General features: G+C 44.5%; 1 protein-coding gene across 7 annotated transcripts in view; it reads right to left on the bottom strand.

Annotated features, from left to right (window-relative positions):
* Nucleotides 1–8,592, bottom strand: part of MTMR3 (myotubularin related protein 3) — a 254,003-nt gene extending 245,411 nt beyond the window's left edge. For 3 of the 7 annotated variants that reach the window (XM_043529925.1, XM_037878479.2, XM_037878482.2), the window contains exon 1: nt 8,440–8,591. In XM_043529925.1, coding sequence (XP_043385860.1) covers nt 8,440–8,454 — 15 coding nt within the window. In that variant the 5' untranslated portion in view covers nt 8,455–8,591. Of the gene's footprint in view, nt 1–8,439 lie in introns of all 7 variants that reach the window. The other 4 variants (XM_043529930.1, XM_043529931.1, XM_043529927.1 and 1 more) reach the window with 3 other exon arrangements.
* Between the last annotated feature and the right edge of the window lie 15,733 nt (nt 8,593–24,325).

Here is a 24,325-nt window from a genome sequence, read left to right as displayed (position 1 = left end):
TTAAACTCGATAAGTTTATGGAGGAGATGGTATGATGGGATAACATGGCTTTGGTAATTAAATATTCATGGTAAATAGGCCCAATGGCCTGTGATGGGTTTTAGATGGGGTAAGATCCAAGTTACCCGGGAAAGAATTTTCTGTAGTATCTGGCTGATGAATCTTGCCCATATGCTCAGGGTTTAGCTGATCGCCATATTTGGGGTCGGGAAGGAATTTTCCTCCTGGGCAGATTGGAAGGCCCTGGAGGTTTTTCGCCTTCCTCTGTAGCATGGGGCACGGATCACTTGCTGGAGGATTCTCTGCTCCTTGAGGTCTTTAAACTACAATTTGAGGACTTCAATAGCACAGATATAGGTGTGAGGTTTTTTTTTGTGGGAGTGGTGGGTGAAATTCTGTGGCCTGCGTTGTGCAGGAGGTCAGACTAGATGATCATAATGGTCCCTTCTGACCTAAATATCTATGAATCTATGAATCTATGAATCTCTTGGCTTTGCTCCCCACCTTTCAGAGTTAGGTGAGCATTACCTCATTGCAATCCCAAAATGACCAAAGGAAGGGGGGGTGACTCACTCAGACTACCAGATCCTTTTGTTGTTGCCTAGGCCAGCATCCTTTGTTCCTATGAGGCTGAGCTGGGCTTATCCCATACATGCCCTGATGAGGTGTGAACTGCCTGGGCTTGTTTTAAACCATAGAATCATAGAATATCAGGGTTGGAAGGGACCTCAGAAGGTCATCTAGTCCAACCCCCTGCTCAAAGCAGGACCAATCCCCGTGAGGACACATTTTCAGCCTCGTAATTATATACATTAAATTACAACCTATGACATTACTATAACAATGCTCAGCTCTTCATGAGCCTTCCGAAGACGTTTGCATTGGATACCACAAAATCATATTATAAGGATGATGAACATGGGGGTTCAGGGGGTTCCCCTTAGGTACAGAACATCACAGTGATAAATCTCTTTTCAGAGGCATGTTTCATTACCGCTAAAGGGACATATCAATGTAAAAAAAATATTAGTTAAGTAGTTTGAGGTACCATCCTTTGCCTCTGAACTCCCCTACAGTGTTTTACAATTATATTTTTCTTACTTCTATAATATTTTACTCTCCCCTACTCCTGTGTAAAAAGGCCAACCCCAAACACATACTGCACACAAATTTCTCTATTCCCAGTTCCACTAATATCTAATACTCTGATAAACTCCAACAACCACTTCAACATTTTTTCATTTTGTAAGTAAGTATCATAGACTCTCAGGGTTGGAAGGGACCTCAGGAGGTCATCTAGTCCAACCCCCTGCTCAAAGCAGGACCAATCCCCAATTTTTGCCCCAGATCCCTAAATGGCTCCTTCAAGGATTGAACTTACAACCCTGGGTTTAGCAGGCCAGTGCTCAAACCACTGAGATATCCCCCACCAAGTGTCCTGTTACTATACTTTTCAATCCCAAGCTGTATCAAATTTAAATTCAAACTCAACTGTACAGCTTTAAACATAGGCAATTAGTTAATAGTCATTTATGGTCTGGTTCTGCTTGCCCATCCTCTTCCAAGAGCTTTTATAAAACTAAATCATGTTCAAAGAATCTCTTGTCAAACAGTTTGAATGAATCCACAAACTCAATGCTATATTATCCATTATAAATATGAGGTTAGTGACAGCATAGTTTCAGAGTCTCATTGAAGTACATATACATGTTCACTGAACCTTTAGAGACTATCAGAGCGCCAAAGCCAGGTTCTGTGGAGACTAACTTTGTTAATTTCCATATGTTTGATAAAACAGGATTTGTTTAAATTAGTTATTGCTCTTCAGTATTGTTATCCAAATAAATATTAATTCTGAGAGAACACTGAAGCGGGATTTATATGGTTCCAGTCAACAACCTGACCCACTGTTGCTAGATTTATGTGCCAACCCATCTGCTATTAACCTCAAATTCTGCAGGTCACAGATTTTGAAGTACCTTTTTCCAAGAATTGATGTGGCATCTATACGTTAGATTTTTGTATACTGGATTATGTTTCGTTACAGGCAAATTACACCTGTAATTGTTTTTAATAGAACGGAAATAAAAACGAAAGGAAACAGCTCTGTTCTTGGAACAGTGAAACGTCAGCCTTCTAAGAGAGGCAACTAAGGGAAGAGAGTAACAAAAACTAATTAAGACTCAAAAAGGCTAATTAAGATCTAGCCCTCCTCTCCCCAACACCATAGCTTCCAAAATGACGATTCCAGGTCCCAGCACACAAGAAACTTGCCAAGAAATGGCAAGAAAAATGTGCAGACTTCTCCCAGAGACTAAGCTGAAGGATGATGAGGGATTCCTATCAAGTTACTGTCCCCTGGATCCTACTTAGGTGACTCTGCCTTTCATCTCAGCTTCTGGCCAGTAGGTGGGACATTTTAAGGCCTCCACACTGCTAGCCCGGCAACCGGAAGGGAGAATGAGTTATTTTCTTGTAGAACTTCCCTGACTGCTACATGAGTCTCCACCACTCTAAACCTCCACCAGACCCTATTAACAGTAAAAGGAAACAAATCTCTGTTACTCTACACTTCCTCCAGCCTCCATTGCCAAGTGCTGTGCTACTCATAGCTTTCCTGAGCAGCTGGAGCACAAAAAAATTATTCTTGACAGTTTCCCAGCTGCTACCCACAACAGTATGAATAAAGTACACTTTACTGGTTTCAGAGTAGCAGCCATGTTAGTCTGTATTCGCAAAAAGAAAAGGAGTACTTGTGGCACCTTAGAGACTAACCAATTTATTAGAGCATAAGCTTTCGTGAGCTACAGCTCACTTCAAAGCTTATGCTCAAATAAATTGGTTAGTCTCTAAGGTGCCACAAGTACTCCTTTTCTTCTCACTTTACTGTTCTTTGCCAGAACTACAAGCAGAGGTCCTGGGGCTTTCTGCAGTCTCAGGCAGATCACTGTGCCAGTCTATATTCAGTTTGCATTTGGAAGGTATATTTTGCCAGCATAAGGGCAGGAAATTTTCCACCCCACCCCAAAGAAGTTAAACCTTGAATTCTGATGTCTTCAGACCCATACTTGCCATGAAAAGCCTTTCACTGCCAAGTTAATTTTTCAAGTGTTTGAATTAGTACAAAACAACCCTTGTGTCTGTTGGCAACTACCCTCAACCTACCAGTAATTTTGTGGCATCACACCAAAGATATCAAGTTCTCGATAACTAACAGTATTTGATTTCACCACACAGGGAATTACAGAGATAGAAGCATATTTCCTCAGTTCAATGCATACCCCATTGCAGTTTCCAGAGCAATACAAAGTTATATTTACAGTTTTCCGGGGATCACTGGTCAGGCTATTTTCTAAAGGGGTAAAGCTACAGCTGACTCTCAAACAAAATACATTTTTCTGAAATCAATACTTGTCAGCCTCCAACTCTTCACACAATCTAAACAAAGCAGCTAGCAAAATATAAACGTTTGGCACAAAATAAAATTCAAATGCTGAATTTTTATGACTTGTTTTGTAATAAGTGTAGACAAGTATAGTAAAGAACATGTGGGTGATATAAACATGGATACTTAAATCAAAATTTGTTTCTGAACCAAAGTAACACTTTATTAACTAAGATAACTACAGACAAAATTAAGAAGAAATCAGTGCATATCTACAAGGACTCATAAGAACCTTCAGGTCTCGCTTAAAATACCATCTCTTCTGATATAATCAGCAATATTGTACCAGTTGGAGTCACATGCCCTGGAATACAGGGTCTGTAATTTAAACTATCAAGAGAAGAGATGTCATGTCTCTTCTTCATACCTGATAAGGTGATCCCATAAACCTAACTGCAATTTTGCTCTGAAAACACAATAGTATCAGTTTTGCATTCCTCCTCAGCTTTGCATCCCTCCCTATACACCCTGTAGAGCTTTTTAAAATGCTCCACCCTTTCCATCCCCCTAGTAACAGAAATACCTTGTTTACCAGCACATGAAATGGCACAGCACTTACTGATCTTCCCTATCTAACTCTGGTAACATAGAAATAGGAGCACCATACCCTGGCACTGCCCCCTTCACAGCAAAAACCTGGCAAACCACCACACAGCACTGTTCCCTCCAGTCTCCTTAGACTCTTGGAGAGGTGCCTCTCTCCACCACCCTCAATGACATAAAAGATGATACTGTGATAATTTGGCATTTTACCTCTACCTTCAGCAACTTGGAGATACCCAATCTTCTGGAATGAGATACTGCTGTTTTCAAACCCATCTAAATGGACTTCTATCAAGCTGCAACCACCATCAGCAAACTTAAAAATTTTATTAAAGCTAATGCTTAAAAAAATGACATAGTACATAGGTTGGGAAGAGTGTCTGTACATCTGGGTATAGTAGTTAGATTATCCACAAATACAACGTTAGTTTTTTAAATGTCATATGCTACATAGAGTACATAATCAGCAATAACCCAAATCTAGGTGAACAGATTTAACAGTTTGGAAATTAGAATCCAAATACTCAGGTATATCAATCATGAAAAGTTTGTACAGAGATTTGGTTGTGCAAAGCAAAATATATCAATGAGTGGAGATTGTCCCTCAGTAATTTGAGAATTAGGTTGGTTGTCCATTTAGAAAATACAATCCATGAGGAATATTACACATCATTCACAGTCTGCACAACGACAGGTTTCAGAGTAACAGCCATGTTAGTCTGTATTTGCAAAAAGAAAAGGAGTACTTGTGGCACTTTAGAGACTAACCAATTTATTTGAGCATAAGCTTTCGAGAGCTACAGCTCACTTCATCAGATGCATGTAGTGGAAAATACAGTGGGGAGATGTTATATACACAGAGAACATGAAACAATGGGTGTTACCATACACACTGTAACAAGAGCAATCAGATAAGGTGAGCTATCACCAGCAGGAGAGCAGGGCGGGGGGGGGGGGGGGGGGGGGCGGGACCTTTTGTAGTGATGATCAAGGTGGGCCATTTCCACCAGTTGACAAGAACATCTGAGGAACAGCTCTCCTGCTGGTAATAACTCACCTTACCTGATCACTCTTGTTACAGTGTGTATGGTAACACCCATTGTTTCATGCTCTCTATGTATATAAAATCTCCCCACTGCATTTTCCACTATACGCATCCGATGAAGTGAGCTGCAGCCCACGAAAGTCCATGCTCAAATAAATCTGTTAGTCTCTAAGGTGCCACAAGCACTCCCCCTCTTTTTACCCATCTTCAATTACACATCTTCTCTTGAAAAGTACACCGGCTTAAACTTGTTTAAAGAATTTGCATTAGGAGGAACAAGGAGAGAACACTTCATAGCCAAGGTCTTCAGTTTGACAAGTCATGAATTAAGTTAGCATTTCCTAAAGCGTGGGGCACACTTCCTGGGGACGGGGTCCAGAAGATGTGTAATTGAAGATGGGTAAAAAGAGGGGGAGCGCTTGTGGCACCTTAGAGACTAACAGATTTATTTGAGCATGGACTTTCGTGGGCTGCAGCTCACTTCATCGGATGCGTGTAGTGGAAAATGCAGTGGGGAGATTTTATATACATAGAGAGCATGAAACAATGGGTGTTACCACACACACTGTAACAAGAGTGATAGGTAAGGGGAGTTATTACCAGCAGGAGAGCTGTTCCTCAGATGTTTTTGTCAACTGCTGGAAATGGCCCACCTTGATCATCACTACAAAAGGTTTCCCCCCCCACCCCAATCTCCTGCTGGTGATAGCTCACCTTACCTGATCGCTCTTGTTACAGTGTGTATGGTAACACCCATTGTTTCATGTTCTCTGTGTACATAACATCTCCCCACTGTATTTTCCACTACATGCATCTGATGAAGTGAGCTGTAGCTCTCGAAAGCTTATGCTCAAATAAATTGGTTAGTCTCTAAGGTGCCACAATTACTCCTTTTCAGTCTGCACAACATAATTCCTTGCATAAGAGAAAACCACTTAAACACTGGTCTTTGAATCTTTAAAGCAGTGTAACAATGCAGATGGGAGCTCCAGGGTAGGATCATACATCAACACTTGAGAGAGAGAGAGAGAGAGAGAAATCTAGGCTTATGTTTTCAGGAAAAATAAGCAAGCTAAAGAACTAAATCCCTTTAGAGAATGTAGGAAGGGGGACTACATAGCAACTGCTAGAGAAGCTCCATAACATACAGAAATACTAGAGCTTTATGTTAAAATGCTAAACCAACATGACGCATATTGTAATATTTGACATGAACTATTTTAGAGGTTCTCCCCCTCCCCAATCTTCTCTATTACCTGAACTAAGGATAATCTGCAGGAGGCCCCAGTGTTTATAATTCAAAGCCAACCTCTCTGTCACTGCCTCTCCCAAAATCCATGTGGATCAGATGATACTCTCACCACTGAGATGCCACAGCTACCTCTCAAGACTCAATCTGGAAGTGTCCCCTTTCAAACCCAACCTCCCAAGAAAACAGAGCATTGCCCTTCCAAACACCACAGTAATTTAGCACTTGCCTCAGGAACAAGCAGTGGGCCACAATCCTGCGCCTCATATAAAATTCTAGAAGCATTCTCTCCTTTCCACCCCAAATGGCCCCTCACAATAGCACCCCATAAAATAGCATAGTTCTGCACTTATATTCCTGTACTCTGCTAATACTTTTTCCCAGCCACTCCCAAATATTCCCTCATCTACACCATCAGAACCAAGCTGTGCCACACACCTCACCACATCAACACTCCTTGATCTGATTCAGGAAGACAAGCAGGAGGTCCGTTCTTTCTTCTGAACCAAAACCTGCATCCCTACCACGTGTGCATGGATCACAGGCTTACCAAACAAGGGGAAAAGAGGGATATCTGCGGAGGTGGGGTGGAAGGAATGAAGGGAAATCATGTCTTGTCAGGAAGAGGCAAATCGACACAAAGGTGATGTCTTAAGTGAAAGGGTTGAGGAACCTGACTTCTCCTCTCACCAGAGTGGCATCTATCATGTGGGGAACTCGGACATTTGATGGGAAAGTATGGGAGGTCTCTTGCGGGGAGGGAAGGGAAGGGAAGCCAAGTCCTGGCTCCCTCAAGGAAGAGGATGGGAGAAGGGACATCTCTGATACAGGAGAAGCTCAGGCTCCACAGTTCACTCAGGCTCCCCACACAGTGCAGGAAGTGCCTGCTTAGATTCCCCTGACACATGGGAACAGTTACCTCTGTTCAGGTCAGTGGGAGAGGCAGTCAGGGCTCCACACACAGTAGGCAATAAAAACCTGAGCAATCCCCACTTGAGCCTGGATCCGTGGTACAGTGGGGAAGCAAAGGGGGGAGAAACAGGCCCAATGCATAAAGAGGCACACACCAATCTCCCTCAAAAGCAGGGGTTTTCAACCAGGGATACATGTACCCCTATTGGTATGCAAAGGTCTTCTGGGGGAACATCAACTCATCTAGATATTTGCCTAGTTTTACAACAGGCTGCATAAAAAGAACTAGCATTGTCAGTACAAGCTAAAATTTCATAAAGTGACTTGTTTATACTGCTCTACATTATACCATGCACTGAACTGTAGGTACAATATTAATATTCCAATTTATTTTATAATTATATGGTTAAATGAGAAAGTAAGCATTTTTTTTTAGTAACAGTGTGCTGTGAGACGTTTGTATTTTTAGTCTGATTTTGTAAGCAAGTAGTTTTTTAAGTGAGGTGAAAGTTGGGGGCAGGTAAGACAAATCAGCCTCCAGAAAGGGGTACAGTAGTCTGAAAAGGCTGGGAGAGACTCTGCTCTGGAGGAGGCACAGGCGTGTCTCTGCCACGTGGGAGGGAAGGAAGCCTGGACACCACCCACCTCTGCACCCGGGGGAAGGAGAAGCCCTCCGACCCCAGCGCAGGCGCGCACACAGGACGCAGGAGCTCGCAGAGCACGGGGAAAGCCAGGCGCGGAGAACCCCGGTGGGTTTTAAGGGACCCCAGGGCCGCTGCTGAAGGGACGCGGCTGGGCGGGCGGCCGGCCCGTGCCTCCCCGCTCCGCCAACCTCCCCTCAGAAGAGGCTCGCGGCGGCAGAGGAGAAGGCTCTGCCCGAGGCAGCCTCTCTCCCGAGCCCCGCGCCCCTCCGAGGGGCAGCTCTGCCCGCGGCGCGGAGAGGAAGCCCGAGCCGCCTGTGCGAGCCGAGACGCGGGGAGGGGCGTGCCCGGGCCGGGGCGAGCGGCAGCCTGGCTCGCACTCCGGGCACGAGAGGGGGAAGGGCGGGAGCCCAGGGCCCCGCGGAGTGGCGTGAGGGACGGACGAAGAAGCGAGGGCCCGAGCCTGGCCCGCAGCTCCCGGCCCCCGCGAGGAGCCCGCTCCGCCGCCGCTGACAGCCCGGGAAGCTCCCTCCCCTGCCAGGCCCGGCCCGGCGGCCGCCAGGCGGTGGAGGCCCCGCGCTGTCCCAGCCGCGTGTCTCCTTACCGTGCGACGGGGCATGGCGCGGAGCGCCCCGGGGCACGGCCGCCTGCCTGAGGCGGGAGCGACGGGTCCGGGTCGCCTGGCTCCTCTGCGCGGCCAGCGCCTCCTCACAACCACAACAACATGGCGGCCGCACAGCGCGCGGGCACGGGCGCGCGCGGCCAGGGCGAGGGGCGGGGCCGGCGGCGGCGCGCGCGCTGTTTGCGCCCCGCGCTCTCCCCGCCCTGGCCGGCGGCCCCGTCCCGGTCCCGCGCAGCGGCGCGTCAGGCGCCGGCGGCTGGGCCCCGCGCTCCCCCGGCGGAGCTGCTGCGGCGAGCGGCGTTCGCGGCGGGAGGGGAAAGCAGGGGCTCCGGCGCCGAGCGGGACGGAGGCCGGTCTCCTCAGGAGCCGGGCGGGGCCCTCGCTCGCCGCGCGCCCTCTGCGGCCGGGGCGCTTCGCGTGACGTCTCCTCCCCTGGTTCCCGAGCACCCCGAATCCCTGCGTGGGAGAAACCTGTCCAAGAGTCACTACAAGTTTGCAAGATGGTCTCTCTTCTCCCAACTGTAGTGTATTCCACAAAGCAGGCGTTCTCAAACTGGGGGTCGCCAGGTTATTACATGGGAAAGTCACCAGCTGTCAGCCTCTACCCCAAACCTGCTTTGCCTCCAGCATCTATAATGGTGTAAAATATAAATTAACACTTTTTTAGATAAGGGGGTCGCACTCAGAAGCTTGCTATGTGAAAGGGGTCCCCAGTACAAAAGTTTGAGAACCACTGCCATATAACATCAGTCCTATCGTTCTGTCTCCATAACTTTTCCAACACCACTGGACGGACGGACGGACACACACACATTACAAACCAGTTAAAACAGTCTCCTTTGCCATGAGGCCTACAAAACCCCGCAATAATAGTCAGCCAACTGGTGCGCTATAGCCACTACCCATCATGCTGACCAGTTACCAGCTCATTGCTTTCTGGTCTCTACCTGCTAGCTTACATAAATGCTTCAGGATAGAGGGTCTTATGTTTGTATAAGTGCCTAGTATTATCAGCTCTACAAATAAGTGATGGCTATTGTGAGAAGAGGCTAGGGATTTTATCAATTTCCCCAGCATATTAAACAAAATCTCTGCCTCTGAACAATCTGCAAGACATGGATACAAATAAAATAAAGTTAACTATAGATTGCTAAATACAAAGTTTAGAAGTAACTGCTTGCTGGTGGAAGGTGCTGGACCAAGAGCTTTGGAACCTGCCTACTCAATTGACGGCCTTCCCTTAACTTGCCCTATTTAGTCCTCCCCCCTCCAAGGTAGAAAGAGGAATTCTGTTTCCACAGCTTAGTTCAAGCCTTTCCTTCTCTACAGAACTCTAAAGAAGGGGTTATTTGTGTTTGTGGTTTTGTAATATAGACACCTATCCAAGACATAAACTGAGACCCACATTTCACAGAGGATGATAAATAATGAACAAAGAGCAGATAGTAATGACCTTCAATTAAACCAGATTTGAATTAGAACTTTGTTAAGGCTCTTGACTGAAACCAGTGTTGATTCCCAAGCCATTAAATCCCCACCAAAGGTACTCATACTACACATACCAGACTGTAGTCCTATGAGCCCATTTCCAAAAAGTCCTTCAACCAAAAAGAATTACAGGCAACCTATGGAACTAAAATAAACAGGTTCTTCTTAGGCTGGTTGAAAACACTTCTAAAGTTCCCTCTTCCAGGACCAGACAAGCAATTTCAAAATCACCTTTCCTCTAAGGAAAAGGTTCAGGCAACTTAACCCCCCCACCCCTTTCGTTTCCTTTCCTTTCCTTATGGGTGGGAGGGGGAGAAGGAGAAACCTGTATTCATCCTTTCTTCAGGATTAAGGCTACAAAATCCCAAAGTCCCTTTCCTCTGGGATTAAAGTGAACAAATGAAGTAGTTGCTTCAGAGACCCTTTCCCCATCACAGGAGCTGTTTGACTCACCAGCCAAGCAATTAATTTCCCCTTCCTCCTTTTAGAACCACCAGGGTGGTCTCCTGGAAGGTTAATGGACTCCAGCTGATTTTGATCTTTGCTTATTAACCCTTGCCTCCCAGAATAGAATCATAGGCCTTGTCTACATGGGGAAAGGTTTATTTAAGAAAGAAGTACTAGAAACAAGAGAGAGTGATGGAAATAAATGGCTACAAGGCAAAACACATCAAATGCAAACCTGGATCTACACTTATCAATCATTTCCTTTCCTGACTAATAAAGTAGATTTCCCCCGAAAAGCTCAGTTAGGCTATTTCTACACTACAGCCTATGTCGGCTAACTTGTGTCACTCAGGGGTGTGAATAAACCACCCCCCTGAGCGACATAAGTTACTCCGACATAAGTGCACGTGTGCACAATGCTATGTCGGCAGGACAGCTTCTCCCCTGTCGGCATAGAGCGTCTTCACCAGAAGCGCTGCAGCGCTGTACGTAACCAGGATGCAATTTTTAACACCTCATTCCTTGCAGAGGATCTTTCTCCCTCCTCTCTTACATTGAAACAGATTTTTGTTTCTATTCGTAGACAGAGTAAACCCCCGCCTTTTTGTAAAGATTATTTTCTACCTTCAAGAAAAGGAGTACTAGTGGCACCTTAGAGACTAACCAATTTATTTGAGCATAAGCATATGCATCCGATGAAGTGAGCTGTAGCTCACGAAAGCTTGTGCTCAAATAAATTGGTTAGTCTCTAAGGTGCCACTAGTACTCCTTTTCTTTTTGCGAATACAGACTAACATGGCTGCTACTCTGAAACATGTCTACCTTCAAGAGCTTTCAACTATTTGCAGTTGTTTCTGGTTTTCCATTGAAAATCTTGGGATTGAGAAAGGCTAAACAATTGAGCCTTACATTGCATTACTTGGTAAAGAGGGCCAGGTGACAACTCCCTCCTGCCTGAATGGGCTGTCATCGAGACACATTATCCCCTGGTGACTAATTTTTACTCCCAGACAGTCCCTAAAGCCTACTTTCAATATAAATACATTATTCCTTAAATATTACCCATACATACATATCACAATGATTATGAATCTTGACAAATTATGAACTTTCTGTAGATACCTTACATATTACTCTTTACAGATAAATATCCTGTAAGACATGTGTTTGGTGTAGTGAGTTTGTCAGGTCTGAGGTGACAGTTGTTTGCAAAGGACAGGAGACCCTTTGCCTAAATGCTTCTGTGTCACTATGGGTCCTTTAATGTAGCAAAGAAGAGCTAATGGCTGGAAGTTGAAGCTGGACAAATTCAGACAGGAAATAAGATGTAAATTTTTAACAGTGATGGTAATTAACCATTGGAACAACTTACCAAGGGTTGTGGTGGATTCTCCATCTATCCACATTCCAATTGTCTCCTACTGACAATTTTAAAAAACAAGATTGGATGTTTTTCTAAAAGATCTGCTCTACGAATTATTTTGGAGAAATGCTACAGTCTATGTGATACAGGAGGTCAGACCTACAGCGGTTCTCAAACTGTGGGTCGGGACCCCATTTTCATGGGGTCACCAAGGCCAGTGTTAGATTTGCTGGAGCCAGAGGCTGAAGCCAAAGCCTGAGGATTTCAACCTGGCGCAATAGGGCTCAAGCTCCGGCCCCCCCTCCCCAGGGTCATGTACTAATTTTTTGTTCTCAGAAGGGGGGTTGCAATGCAATGAAGTTTGAGAACCTCCATCACAATGGTCCTTTCTGGCCTTGGAATCTATGAACTGAGATGCAAGGCATGCAGTGAAATGGTTTTCTAGGTTAGGGCCTTTGCTCAGGGATAGTAAACATTTGAAAGGAGGTTAATTAGCATCGTTAAAGGAGGACTTGTGGCATTTTAGAGACTAACAAATTTATTTGGGCATAAGCTTTCGTGGGCTAAAACCCACTTCATCGGATGCATGCAGTGGAGAATACAGTAGGAAGATATATACACACAGAGAACATGAAAAAATGGGTGTTGCCATACCAACTGTAATGAGACTAATCCATTAAGGTGGACTATTACCAGCAGGAGAAAAAAAACTTTTGTAGTCATAATCAGGATGGCCCATTTCAAACAGTTGACAGGAAGGTGTGAATAACAGGAGGGGGAAAATAGCATGGGGAAATAGTTTTTACTTTGTGTAATGACCCATCCACTCCCAGTCTTTATTCAAGCCTAATTTAACGGTGTGCAGTTTGCAAATTAATTCCAATTCTGCAGTTTCTCGTTGGAGTCTGGTTTTGAGGGGTTTTTGTTGGAATGAGAAACGGCAGAATTGGAAATAATTTGCAAACTGCACACCATTAAATTAGTAAAAACTATTTCCCCATGCTAATTTTTCCCCTACTGTTACTCACACCTTCTTGTCAACTGTTTGAAATGGGCCATCCTGATTATCACTACAAACGTTTTTTTTCTCCTGCTGATAATAGCACACCTTAATTGATTGGTCTCGTTACAGTGTGTATGGCAACACCCATTGTTTCATGTTCTTTGTGTATATATATCTTCCTACTGTATTTTCCACTGCATGCATCCGATGAAGTGGGTTTTAGCCCACGAAAGCTTATGCCCAAATAAATTTGTTAGTCTCTAAGGTGCCACAAGCACTCCTCGTTTTTTTTGCTCATACAGACTAAAACAGCTACCACTCTGAAACCCATCTTTAAAGGGATTCTTCCAACAATAAACCATTGTCTAGAGGGTGGGGAATGCAAATGTTATTTGTAAGTCAGCCATATACTTTCAAAGGAACACAGGTAACAGGAGGAAAAACCAGCCTCTTAAACCTGTTTATACCCAAATGCAATGATTATAACAGCAAATGACTTTAAAAAAATATGCAATGGACGGGGCATAAAAAGGAAAATGATACTATCCTCTGCTGCAGAGATACCTGCATGCATCACTGTGTATGGGAGTGGGGAAGATGTTTGGTATTATAACAAGTCAGCTACATCAAAGAAACCTGAACATGAAACCAGGGCTGGGAGGGAGGATAAGAGAGGAAGAAAGGTGACAGGTACCTGTTGGGGCAAGGCTGTCTCATTCATAGGTTACCCAGGAAGGAGTACAATATGCATTTATATTTAAATACTTTAGGCACCCTATCACAAAATTAGTAAAACTACATAATCCCAGCAGCATTAAAATCATTGCTCAAACAAGAATTCAGCCAGTTGGCCACCTATTAAAAAAATTCCTTTCTCCACTTCATCATTTTGGGAGGCATACCCTAAGCTGTCTCCAAAAACCCTATCAAACAGGTGTCTTTTGATGTGTGATTGGAAGGTCACCAAATCTGGGCTATGTCAGACCAAGGAGGGGAACAAGCACCAGAGCCTTTGCAGAGATCGCCCTATCTGCCGCTGTGATGTTCCCCTCTGGTGCTATCTGGACCGGTGATCTGCTAGGTCACTCCAATCCTTGACTCTGGGAGCCAGCCTTACCCTGCTCTGCTGTGAGAACCCCCACTTCTAGGCTGTTCACGCACAGCCTCTGGCATGTAAGCTGCTCCTTGGATTGTGCAACTGAATGTGTTGCCAATATCTCTGGTCCCAGACACAGCCCTAGGAACCTCCATCTTGCAGTGCTCAGTTATGCCCATTGGACACTGCAAACTTATGTGAGTTCATCAATTTAACAAAGAAATTGATATGTACCAGGCTTGTTATCCCAAGGGGAGTCTCTGACGTGCTTCCAACCAAACTCACTGCTTCAGGTAGAATAAACAAACAGATTTATTAACTATAAAGCTAGATTTTAAGTTATTATAAGTCAAAACATAACAAGTCAGATTTGGTCAAATGAAATAAAAGCGAAACGCATTCTAAGCTGATCTTAACACTTTCAACAACCTTACAAACTTAGATGCTTCTCACCACAGGTTGGCTGGTTGCCCTTCAGCCAGGCTCTCCCCTTTGATCAGCGCTTCAGTCGCTTGGTGTGGTGTCTGTAGATGTAGTTGGAAGAGAGAGGAAGAGCATGTCAAACTTCAAACTTCTCTCCCTTTATCATGTCCATTCTTCCCTCTTGGCTTGCTCCCTTCCCCCCGCTTCAGAGTGAGGTGAGCATTACCTCACTGCAATCCCAAAGTGACCAAAGGAAGGGGGGTGACTCACTCAGAGTTCAGCAGATCCTTTTGTTGTTGCCTAGGCCAGCATCCTTTGTTCCTGTGGGGCTGGGCTGAGTTTGTCAGATACATGTCCTGATGAGGTGAGAACTGCCTCTCTGCTCCTGGAGAGTTTTTGCCTGGGCCTGTTTTAAGCCATGAGGACACATTTTCAGCCTCCTAACTATATACAAAAAATTTTACAACCTATAACATCACTATAACAATGCTCAGTATATCATGAGGGAGGGATGGGGGGATAGCTCAGTGGTTTGAGCATTGGCCTGGTAAACCCAGGGTTGTGAGCTCAATCCTTGAGGGGTCCATTTAGGGATCTCGGGCAAAAATTGGAGATTGGTCCTGCTTTGAGCAGAGGGTTGGACTAGATGACCTCCTGAGGTCCCTTTTAACCCTGATATTCTATGAGCCTTCCAAAGATACCCAACATGACAAATTTCAGAGTAACAGCCGTGTTAGTCTGTATTCGCAAAAAGAAAAGGAGTACTTGTGGCACCTTAGAGACTAACCAATTTATTTGAGCATGAGCTTTCGTGAGCTACAGCTCACTTCATCGGATGCATACTGTGGAAAGTGTAGAAGAACTTTTATGCACACAAAGCATGAAAAAATACCTCCCCCCACCCCACTCTCCTGCTGGCTATAGCTTATCTAAAGTGATCACTCTCCTTACAATGTGTATGATAATCAAGCTGGGCCATTTCCAGCATAAATCCAGGTTTTCTCACCCCCCCCCCCCCCCCACACACACACAAACCCACTCTCCTGCTGGTAATAGCTTATCTGAAGTGACCACTCTCCTTACAATGTGTATGATAATCAAGGTGGGCCATTTCCAGCACAAATCCAGGGTTTAACAAGAACGTCGGGGGTGGGGGGGGGGTGGGGGGGGGATTAGGAAAAAACAAGGGGAAAGAGGTTACCTTGCATAATGACTTAGCCACTCCCAGTCTCTATTCAAGCCTAAGTTAATTATATCCAATTTGCAAATGAATTCCAATTCAACAGTTTCTCGCTGGAGTCTGGATTTGAAGTTTTTTTGTTGAGGAATTGCAACTTTCATGTCTTTAATCGCGTGACCAGAGAGATTGAAGTGTTCTCTGACTGGTTTATGAATGTTATAATTCTTGACATCTGATTTGTGTCCATTGATTCTTTTACGTAGAGACTGTCCAGTTTGACCAATGTACATGGCAGAGGGGCATTGCTGGCACATGATGGCATATATCACATTGGTGGATGTGCAGGTGAACGAGCCTCTGATAGTGTGGCTGATGTTATTAGGCCCTGTGATGGTGTCCCCGAATAGATATGTGGGCACAGTTGGCAACGGGCTTTGTTGCAAGGATAGGTTCCTGGGTTAGTGGTTCTGTTGTGTGGTGTGTGGTTGCTGGTGAGTATTTGCTTCAGGTTGGGGAGCTGTCTGTAGGCAAGGATTGGCCTGTCTCCCAGGATTTGTGAGAGTGTTGGGTCATCCTTCCGGATAGGTTGTAGATCCTTAATAATGCGTTGGAGGGGTTTCAATTGGGGGCTGAAGGTGACGGCTAGTGGCGTTCTGTTATTTTCTTTGTTAGGCCTGTCCTGTAGTAGGTGACTTCTGGGAACTCTTCTGGCTCCATCAATCTGTTTCTTCACTTCCGCAGGTGGGTATTGTAGCTGTAAGAATGCTTGATAGAGATCTTGTAGGTGTTTGTCTCTGTCTGAGGGGTTGGAGCAAATGCGGTTGTATCTCAGAGCTTGGCTGTAGACGATGGATTGTGTGGTGTGGTCAGGGTGAAGGCTGGAGGCATGTAGGTAGGAATAGCGGTCAGTAGGTTTCCGGTATAGGGTGGTGTTTGTGACCATCGTTTATTAGCACTGTAGTGTCCAAGAAGTGGATCTCTTGTGTGGACTGGACCAGGCTGAGGTTGATGGTGGGATGGAAATTGTTGAAATCATGGTGGAATTCCTCAAGGGCTTCTTTTCCATGGGTCCAGATGATGAAGATGGATACCACACAATCATTTTATGAAGATGAACATGGGGGTTGGGTATTCCCCCGAGGTACAGAGCTTCACAGCCGCCCTCTCTCTTTTATATCGAACGGGAACCAGCCAAGGCATCTCTGCTGATTGCAGCTGTGGCAGTGTGGCACTGGGAGAGAGGTGACAGCACAAATTGTCCCTACCTAGCTTAATTGTTGACAAGATTAAATGCATTAGACTGAAACAGAAGAGAAAGAGTCAGTGTGACTTTCACACCCTGTTCTTATCTGGGTTGTAACTATACCATTTGAGTCTTGGGTTGTTCCCAGGTAAAATCACAGAGTTTGTCGCTGAATGAAATACCTATTCGGTTGAGGCTATGACCTGAGGCCTTGTCTACACTGCCACTTACAGCGCTGAAACTTTCTTCGCTCACGGGGGTGAAAAAATACCCCCCTGAGCAATGCAAGTTTCAGTGCTGTAAAGTGGCAGTGTAGACAGTGCTACAGTGCTGGGAACCACGCTCCCAGGGCTGGTAGCTATTCCCCTCACAGAGGTGGTTTTCTTACAGTGCTGGGAGAGCTCTCTCCCAGTGCTGGAGCCACGACTACACAGCCATGGCAGCATTTTAACATCGGCTGTGTAGACATACCCTATGAAATCCTTAAAAGAATCCTTATTGACGTTACAGGGACAAACCATCCCGATGTGTAGAAAGAATAGTAAATATGGCAGGCGACCAGCTTGGCTTAACAATGAAATCCTTGCTGATCTTTAAAAAAAAAAGAGGCTTACAAGAAGTGGAAGACTGGACAAATGACCAGGGAAGAGTATAAAAATATTGCTCGGGCATGCAGGAGTGAAATCAGGAGGGCCAAATCACACCTGGAGGTGCAGCTAGCAAGAGATGTTAAGAGTAACAAGAAGGGTTTCTTCAGGTATGTTAGCAACAAGAAGAAAGTCAAGGAAAGTGTGGGCCCCTTACTGAATGAGGGAGGCAACCTAGTGACAGAGGATGTGGAAAAAGCTAATGTACTCAATGCTTTGCCTCTGTCTTCACGAACAAGGTCAGCTCCCAGACTACTGCACTGGGCAGCACAGCGTGGGGAGGAGGTGACCAGCCCTCTGTGAAGAAAGAAGTGTTTCGGGACTATTTAGAAAAGCTGGACGAGCACAAGTCCATGGGGCCGGATGCGCTGCATCCGAGAGTGCTAAAGGAGTTGGCGGATGTGATTGCAGAGCCATTGGCCATTATCTTTGAAAAATCATGGCGATCGGGGGAGGTCCCAGACGACTGGAAAAAGGCTAATGTAGTGCCCATCTTTAAAAAAGGGAAGAAGGAGGATCCTGGGAATTACAGGCCAGTCAGCCTCACCTCAGTCCCTGGAAAAATCATGGAGCAGGTCCTCAAGGAATCAATTCTGAAGCACTTAGAGGAGAGGAAAGTGATCAGGAACAGTCAGCATGGATTCACCAAGGGCAAGTCATGCCTGACTAATCTAATTGCCTTCTATGACGAGATAACTGGCTCTGTGGATGAGGGGAAAGCAGTGGACGTATTGTTCCTTGACTTCAGCAAAGCTTTTGACACGGTCTCCCACAGTATTCTTGCCAGCAAGTTAAAGAAGTATGGGCTGGATGAATGGACGATAAGGTGGATAGAAAGCTGGCTAGATTGTCGGGCTCAACAGGTAGCGATCAATGGCTGCATGTCTAGTTGGCAGCCGGTCTCAAGTGGAGTGCCCCAGGGGTCGGTCCTGGGGCCGGTTTTGTTCAATATCTTCATAAATGATCTGGAGGATGGTGTGGATTGCACCCTCAGCAAGTTTGCAGATGACACTAAACTGGGAGGAGTGGTAGATATGCTGGAGGGTAGGGATAAGATAAAGAGGGACCTAGACAAATTAGAGGATTGAGCCAAAAGAAATCTGATGAGGTTCAACAAGGACAAGTGCAGAGTCCTGCACTTAGGACAGAAGAGTCTCATGAACCGCTACAGACTAGGGACTGAATGGCTCGGCAGCAGTTCTGCAGAAAAGGACCTAGGGGTTACAGTGGACGAGAAGCTGGATATGAGTCAACAGTGTGCCCTTGTTGCCAAGAAGGCCAATGGCATTTTGGGGTGTATAAGTAGGGGCATTGCCAGCAGATTGAGGGACGTGATCGTTCCCCTCTATTAGGCATTGGTGAGGCCTCATCTGGAGTACTGCGTCCAGTTTTGGGCCCCACACTACAAGAAGGATGTGGAAAAATTGGAAAGTGTCCAGCGGAGGGCAACAAAAATCATTAGGGGACTGGAACACATGACTTATGAGGAGAGGCTGAGGGAACTGGGATTGTTTAGTCTGCATAAGAGAAGAATGAGGGGGGATTTGATAGCTGCTTTCAACTACCTGAAAGGGGGTTCCAAAGAGGATGGATCTAGATTGTTCTCAGTGGTGGCAGATGACAGAACGAGGAGTAATGGTCTCAAGTTGCAGTGGGGGAGGTTTAGGTTGGATATTAGGAAAAACTTTTTCAGTAGGAGGGTCGTGAAACACTGGAGTGCGTTACCTAGGGAGGTGGTGGAATCTCCTTCCTTAGAAGTTTTTAAGGTCAGGCTTGACAAGCCCTGGCTGGGATGATTTAGTTGGGGATTGGTTCTGCTTTGAGCAGGGGGTTGGACTAGAACTATTGTATGAACTAATTGAGGATTAAGAAATTAATAAAAATCAAAAAGTTTGTAAAATTTAATATCTCAAAATTACAGTTGGCATGGTGCATAAGTTGCATTGTATCACTTTCCATGTGTCTTTCAAATCACTGAAGGCATCGGAACGTGAAGGGATGTTGTCTTGTTCTTCATTGATATCATAGAATATCAGGGATGGAAGGGACCTCAGGAGATCATCTAGTCCAGCCCCCAGCTCAAAGCAGGACCAATCCCCAATCTTTGCCCCAGATCCCTAAATGACCCCTGCAAGGATTGAACTCACAATCCTGGATTTAGCAGGCCAATGCTCAGACCACTGAGCTATCCCTCCCCACGAACAAAATCAAAACACAAGACATATCACTTTTGTTATGTGATTTATTTTTTCCCGTTGGTTCATATAACCTGTCGTTCATAAGATTGGAGTTTGTAAGGTTATACTTCTTTAGACATTCTATAGTACCTTCTACCTGAGAATCCCGAAGTGCTATATGCATATATGCACCCCGTAAGTCATAACAAAATGATGAAAATGTTATCACCTATAACACCTGTGACACTGGCAGACCAGCCAACCTGTGTATGACCCAGAACAACTTAACCAGAGGCATTACTAGACCAGCAATCATTAACCCATTCATTTGTAGTAAAAGAAGTCAGGGGTAGATGCTAAATGTGTTTGGCTGTGTATCTGTATCCTGTTAGAAGTTTACCAACGTAAAGCTTTTAAGTGCTAAATCCTTTTCATGTCTTAATTGCCTTACATTATGTATGCGCCTGTGTTCAGTTAACCTTAAGATAAAAAATGTGAGATACTGCAAGAAACTAATAATATTATCTACATTGTCTTCAGCTTATCTGTTTCTGTTATAATGAATACCCGGGTGTTGTTTTATTGTGTAACTAGATTACCTGTTTCAGAGTAGCAGCCATGTTAGTCTGTATCCGCAAAAAGAAAAGGAGGACTTGTGGCACCTTAGAGACTAACAAATTCATTTGAGCATAAGCTTTCGTGAGCGACAGCTCACTGCATCGAATGCATCCCTGTGTATGCACAGGAAATTGAATGTTAACTTCAAAGTGGTGGGTCAGTGTGCGCACAACAAAGAAGAATCCCGAGTCACATGCTGTTCTGAAAACTCTTAACAGCCTGCTTCAGCTATAAAGGTGAAACCTCAGTCCTGATCCTGCATCTCTAGTCTGCTGAACTGTAAATAGGGAAAACTTAAGCTGTGGCACTGAGATCTTCCAAGTAGTTATTAATTTGGAATACCCTAGAAAGGGCATGGAAAGACTCCATCAGGCTTTATATCTAAACTGCATTTGGTTCTAATCTTTTGGGATGATTCCAGAGAGACTTTTGCAAGCTTGCAGACTGATCCATCATGGCTACAAATCTGATATAAGACCTTGCAAGCATTTGTAATGTATATAATCTTTTAACCATTCAATAACACTCTTCTTTTATTTTACTAATAAATCTTTAGTTTACTAAGGATTGACTGACAGCATGATATTTGGGTAAGATCTGCTATACATATGGACCTGGGGATAAGTGTGTGATCCTTTGGATTAGTGAATGTCTCATATGGTGAATTTGGTTTTCAATAACCTCTGACTACATTAGACCTTTTTGCTTAGATAGGAGCTAAGGACTGGAATGCCTAAAGGAGACTGTGTTTGGCTACTCGTTAACGAATGTGATAGTACAGAAGCTCTTTTGATACTGGTTTGGTGACTGTAATTACAGAATAAACCACCAGTTTTGGGAGATTGCCTGCCTTGTTTCTTGCTGGCTGACCTGAGTGTGGCATTCTCAGTGTGGCCCATCCAGGCATCTGGTCACAGCACCTTCTACCAATGTGCTTATAACAATCAATAACATACTATTAAAAACTGTAACATCTTGGAACATCTATTAACCCTTTATAACCTATTTAGAAATGTACCATTAACATAAAGACCAAAAAGGAAAAAGTAGGGCGAAGGTTAAAAATGGTGAGGCCTTGGGCTGCAACAATTTGTTATAATTATTATCATTATGTTTCAGCAGCTTAAAAAATTTGATGACCAATTCTCACTACTTTGTAATTTAATGTCAGGGTTAGAATCTTTTTGAGATTACACTGCAATTTTTCTTTAGTCATTTTATAACCCCTGAGTTTCTCATTTATATGCTACATTTTCAATTTGTTTATACCTAACATCCGGTTCCTACTCCCGAGGTTCTCTGACCTAACCATAACCAGCACAAGTCCAGCCGAGTTCTGCAAACACTCCATTGTTTCCCTTTGAAAAAGAGGGGATGACAAGTACACAGTTGCCATGTTTACATGCAAGGAGGAAGGTCACGTGGCCCACAACTAAAGATAGTATGAGTTAAGGAAAAGCACATTAACAGATCTCTTCAGGGAATGTACATAAATGAGGCTTGTCTTTTAAACAGCACCAGCGTTGTCATTTGGGAGCTTCAGTTGGACTTTGAGACAAAGCAGAAACTTTGGAAAACTTCATTCCTTTCAAGAAACAGAACATCATACTGTAACTCACATGAGAGACACAGAGACAGAAAGAGACTGACCTCAAGTAGTTGCATTCCTGGAGAAGGTCCGGTATTTCAAGCCTCCTCTTGGAGCTTGTCACATTTCTTGAAATGAAAATGCTGCTTTTGTGCCTCATCACCAGCCAAGCCAGGAGTGTTTTTAATGCTCAGTTGGAGTCTAGGAGATTAGTGGTATATATCTGTCAAAAACCTAACTGTGCTACTGAAACCAGGGCTCTCTTCCCCTGGTTTGACTTGTGACATCTTGATAATCTCAATGGTTACATTCAGTCCTGAATAATTTCCATCCACCTATGAATCATCTCAGAAGAAAGATCCCTTTTGATAAAAGCCTTTTTTTCCAAAGTTCAATAGTTTGAAGAAGTTCTCCGCTTAGGGTCTGAGCCAAACCCCACTGATCCCAATGACTTCAGTGGGCTTCGGATCAGTCCCTTAGAAAGGAATTTTTCTGTGGACCTCAGCAGTCTGTGAGCTGTTTTTAATCTTTTGTCATAGATAGATAGACAGACAAACTGGGGCCAGTGGCTGCACATAGATTCACCTTGGACTGTCAGGATTTAAGGGTTGTCCTATATCACTGGAAAGGTGATTTTCCCTAGATATGCAATAATGTCTTAGATTTGATCTATGGCTTCAACATCATGAGGCATTAAAGACCAAAGTAAACAAATGTATTTTTGTTTGTTTGTAGAATTGCTTGAATTCTATTCATTTATAAAATTGAATTCAATTCAATTAGTAGAACTCATACATGGAGGGAAAGCTCAGTGGTTTGAGCACTGGCCTGCTAAACCCAGGGTTGTGAGTTCAATCCTTGAGGGGGCCATTTAGGGATCTGGGGCAAAAATTGGGGATTGGTCCTGCTTTGGGCAGGGGGTTGGACTAGATGACCTCCTGAGGTCCCTTCCAACCCTGATATTCTATGATTCTATATATTTACCTGTAATATTCATACGCATTTGAAGGGAAGCTTCAATAGTTCAGAACACCATTGAAAGACAAACACATAGTACACAGATGACCAGATAAGAAAAAGAATCAAAATGGACATTCAGGGTACGCCTACACTGAAACTGGACACCTCTGGCTGGCCCATGCTAACTGACTCAGACTAAGGGGCGGTTTAATTGTGGTGTAGACATTTGAGTTTGCCACCTCTGGGACCCTCCCACCTCTCAGGGACCTAGAGTCTGGGCTCCAGCCCAAGCACAGATGTCTACTCTCCAGTTAAACAGCCCCCTTAGCCTGAGCCAGTGGGCAGCACAGGCCAGCCATGGGTTTTTAATTGCAGTGTGGACATGCCCTCTGGGCCTCCTCTGAAACCCACTGAGTTAACAGCAGACATTCCATTGCCTTCAGTGGTGTCCGGAACAGGCTCTGACAGAGAAACTGAAGCAACCAGAAGTTGCTGCAAAGAATCATGTTGCAGTTGCCAAATATTAGCTTAATCTTCAAAATCTTAACCACATTTGGATTCTTGCATATTCATTCACTAGACCTCTGATAGGATAACCCTCTCAAGTTATGGGAGTGGAGGAAGCCCAGCCTCAGTTGGCCTGAACTTATTTTACGCTTGTGCACATGGTGTTTGCCAAATAATATTAAAGATTGATCATTCGTGTTTGAAAATCCATAATTTAACCGGTGTGACAAAAGTGCTGCTAAGATTGCAGCTTTCCAAACAACCTGTCGCCTTATTTGAAGGGGAAGTCGACTGAACCTTCCAAGAGTTTCCTCTAGCCACACTTTCCAGGAAGAAAATGTTGGCATGTTAATAATTAAATGTTAAATATGGAAACATTACAAATGCTAATAAAACCATCAGCTTTTCCTAATGTCCTGACACAAATCATGCAGATATTTAACCCTACACCATCCTCTCCTTCCTATGCCTATACAATGGAGGGGACACAGGACATGTACACCGAGGAAAACAAATTTCAGACCAGTACTCAAGTGACCTCAGGTTCTTAATTTGCTGAAGGGTAGAAGGCAGACAGTGTATTTCTCAGCTCTCATGGGTAGTATTGTCTAGTGGTCTGGAGTTAGGGCCTGGGAGCCAGAACCTTTCAGTTCTAGTCTCACCCTGACACTGATTGGCCGAGTGACTTTGGGCATGTCACTTAACTTCTCTGCAGCTGTCTTTTGCCTCGTGTCACTTACCAAGGCACATGAGATCTGCTGGAATGACCTTGTTTACCACCCCAAAGTTCAACCTGGATCAGATCAGGGACATTACTGAGCAACATGCCCAAAGACCCTGGACACAGCAGCCTTTCCAATCCAGAGAAGACTCCATGGTCATTGCTCCCTATGCCCATCAATGTGGCAATGTGCCATGAACTCTTCCCCCTACCCCTCCACGCCAGGGGAAAACAAAGAGAACCATGACTACGCCACTCTGTGATAGCCACAGCGTTAGCCACCACGCACTTTGTGCTACATGTTTTGTAACAGGAATGAAATACTGTTATATGTATTTAATATGCCATCCTGTAGGTTTATTGTTTCCATATTTATAATTTTTATAAGCATGGGTCATACTTAAGGC

Source organism: Chelonia mydas, chromosome 15 (assembly GCF_015237465.2).
Source record: "Chelonia mydas isolate rCheMyd1 chromosome 15, rCheMyd1.pri.v2, whole genome shotgun sequence".
NCBI classification, from domain to species: Eukaryota; Metazoa; Chordata; order Testudines; family Cheloniidae; genus Chelonia; species Chelonia mydas.
The sequence above is the reverse complement of the archived record's forward strand: the minus strand, read 5'-3'. Positions and strand labels throughout refer to the sequence as shown.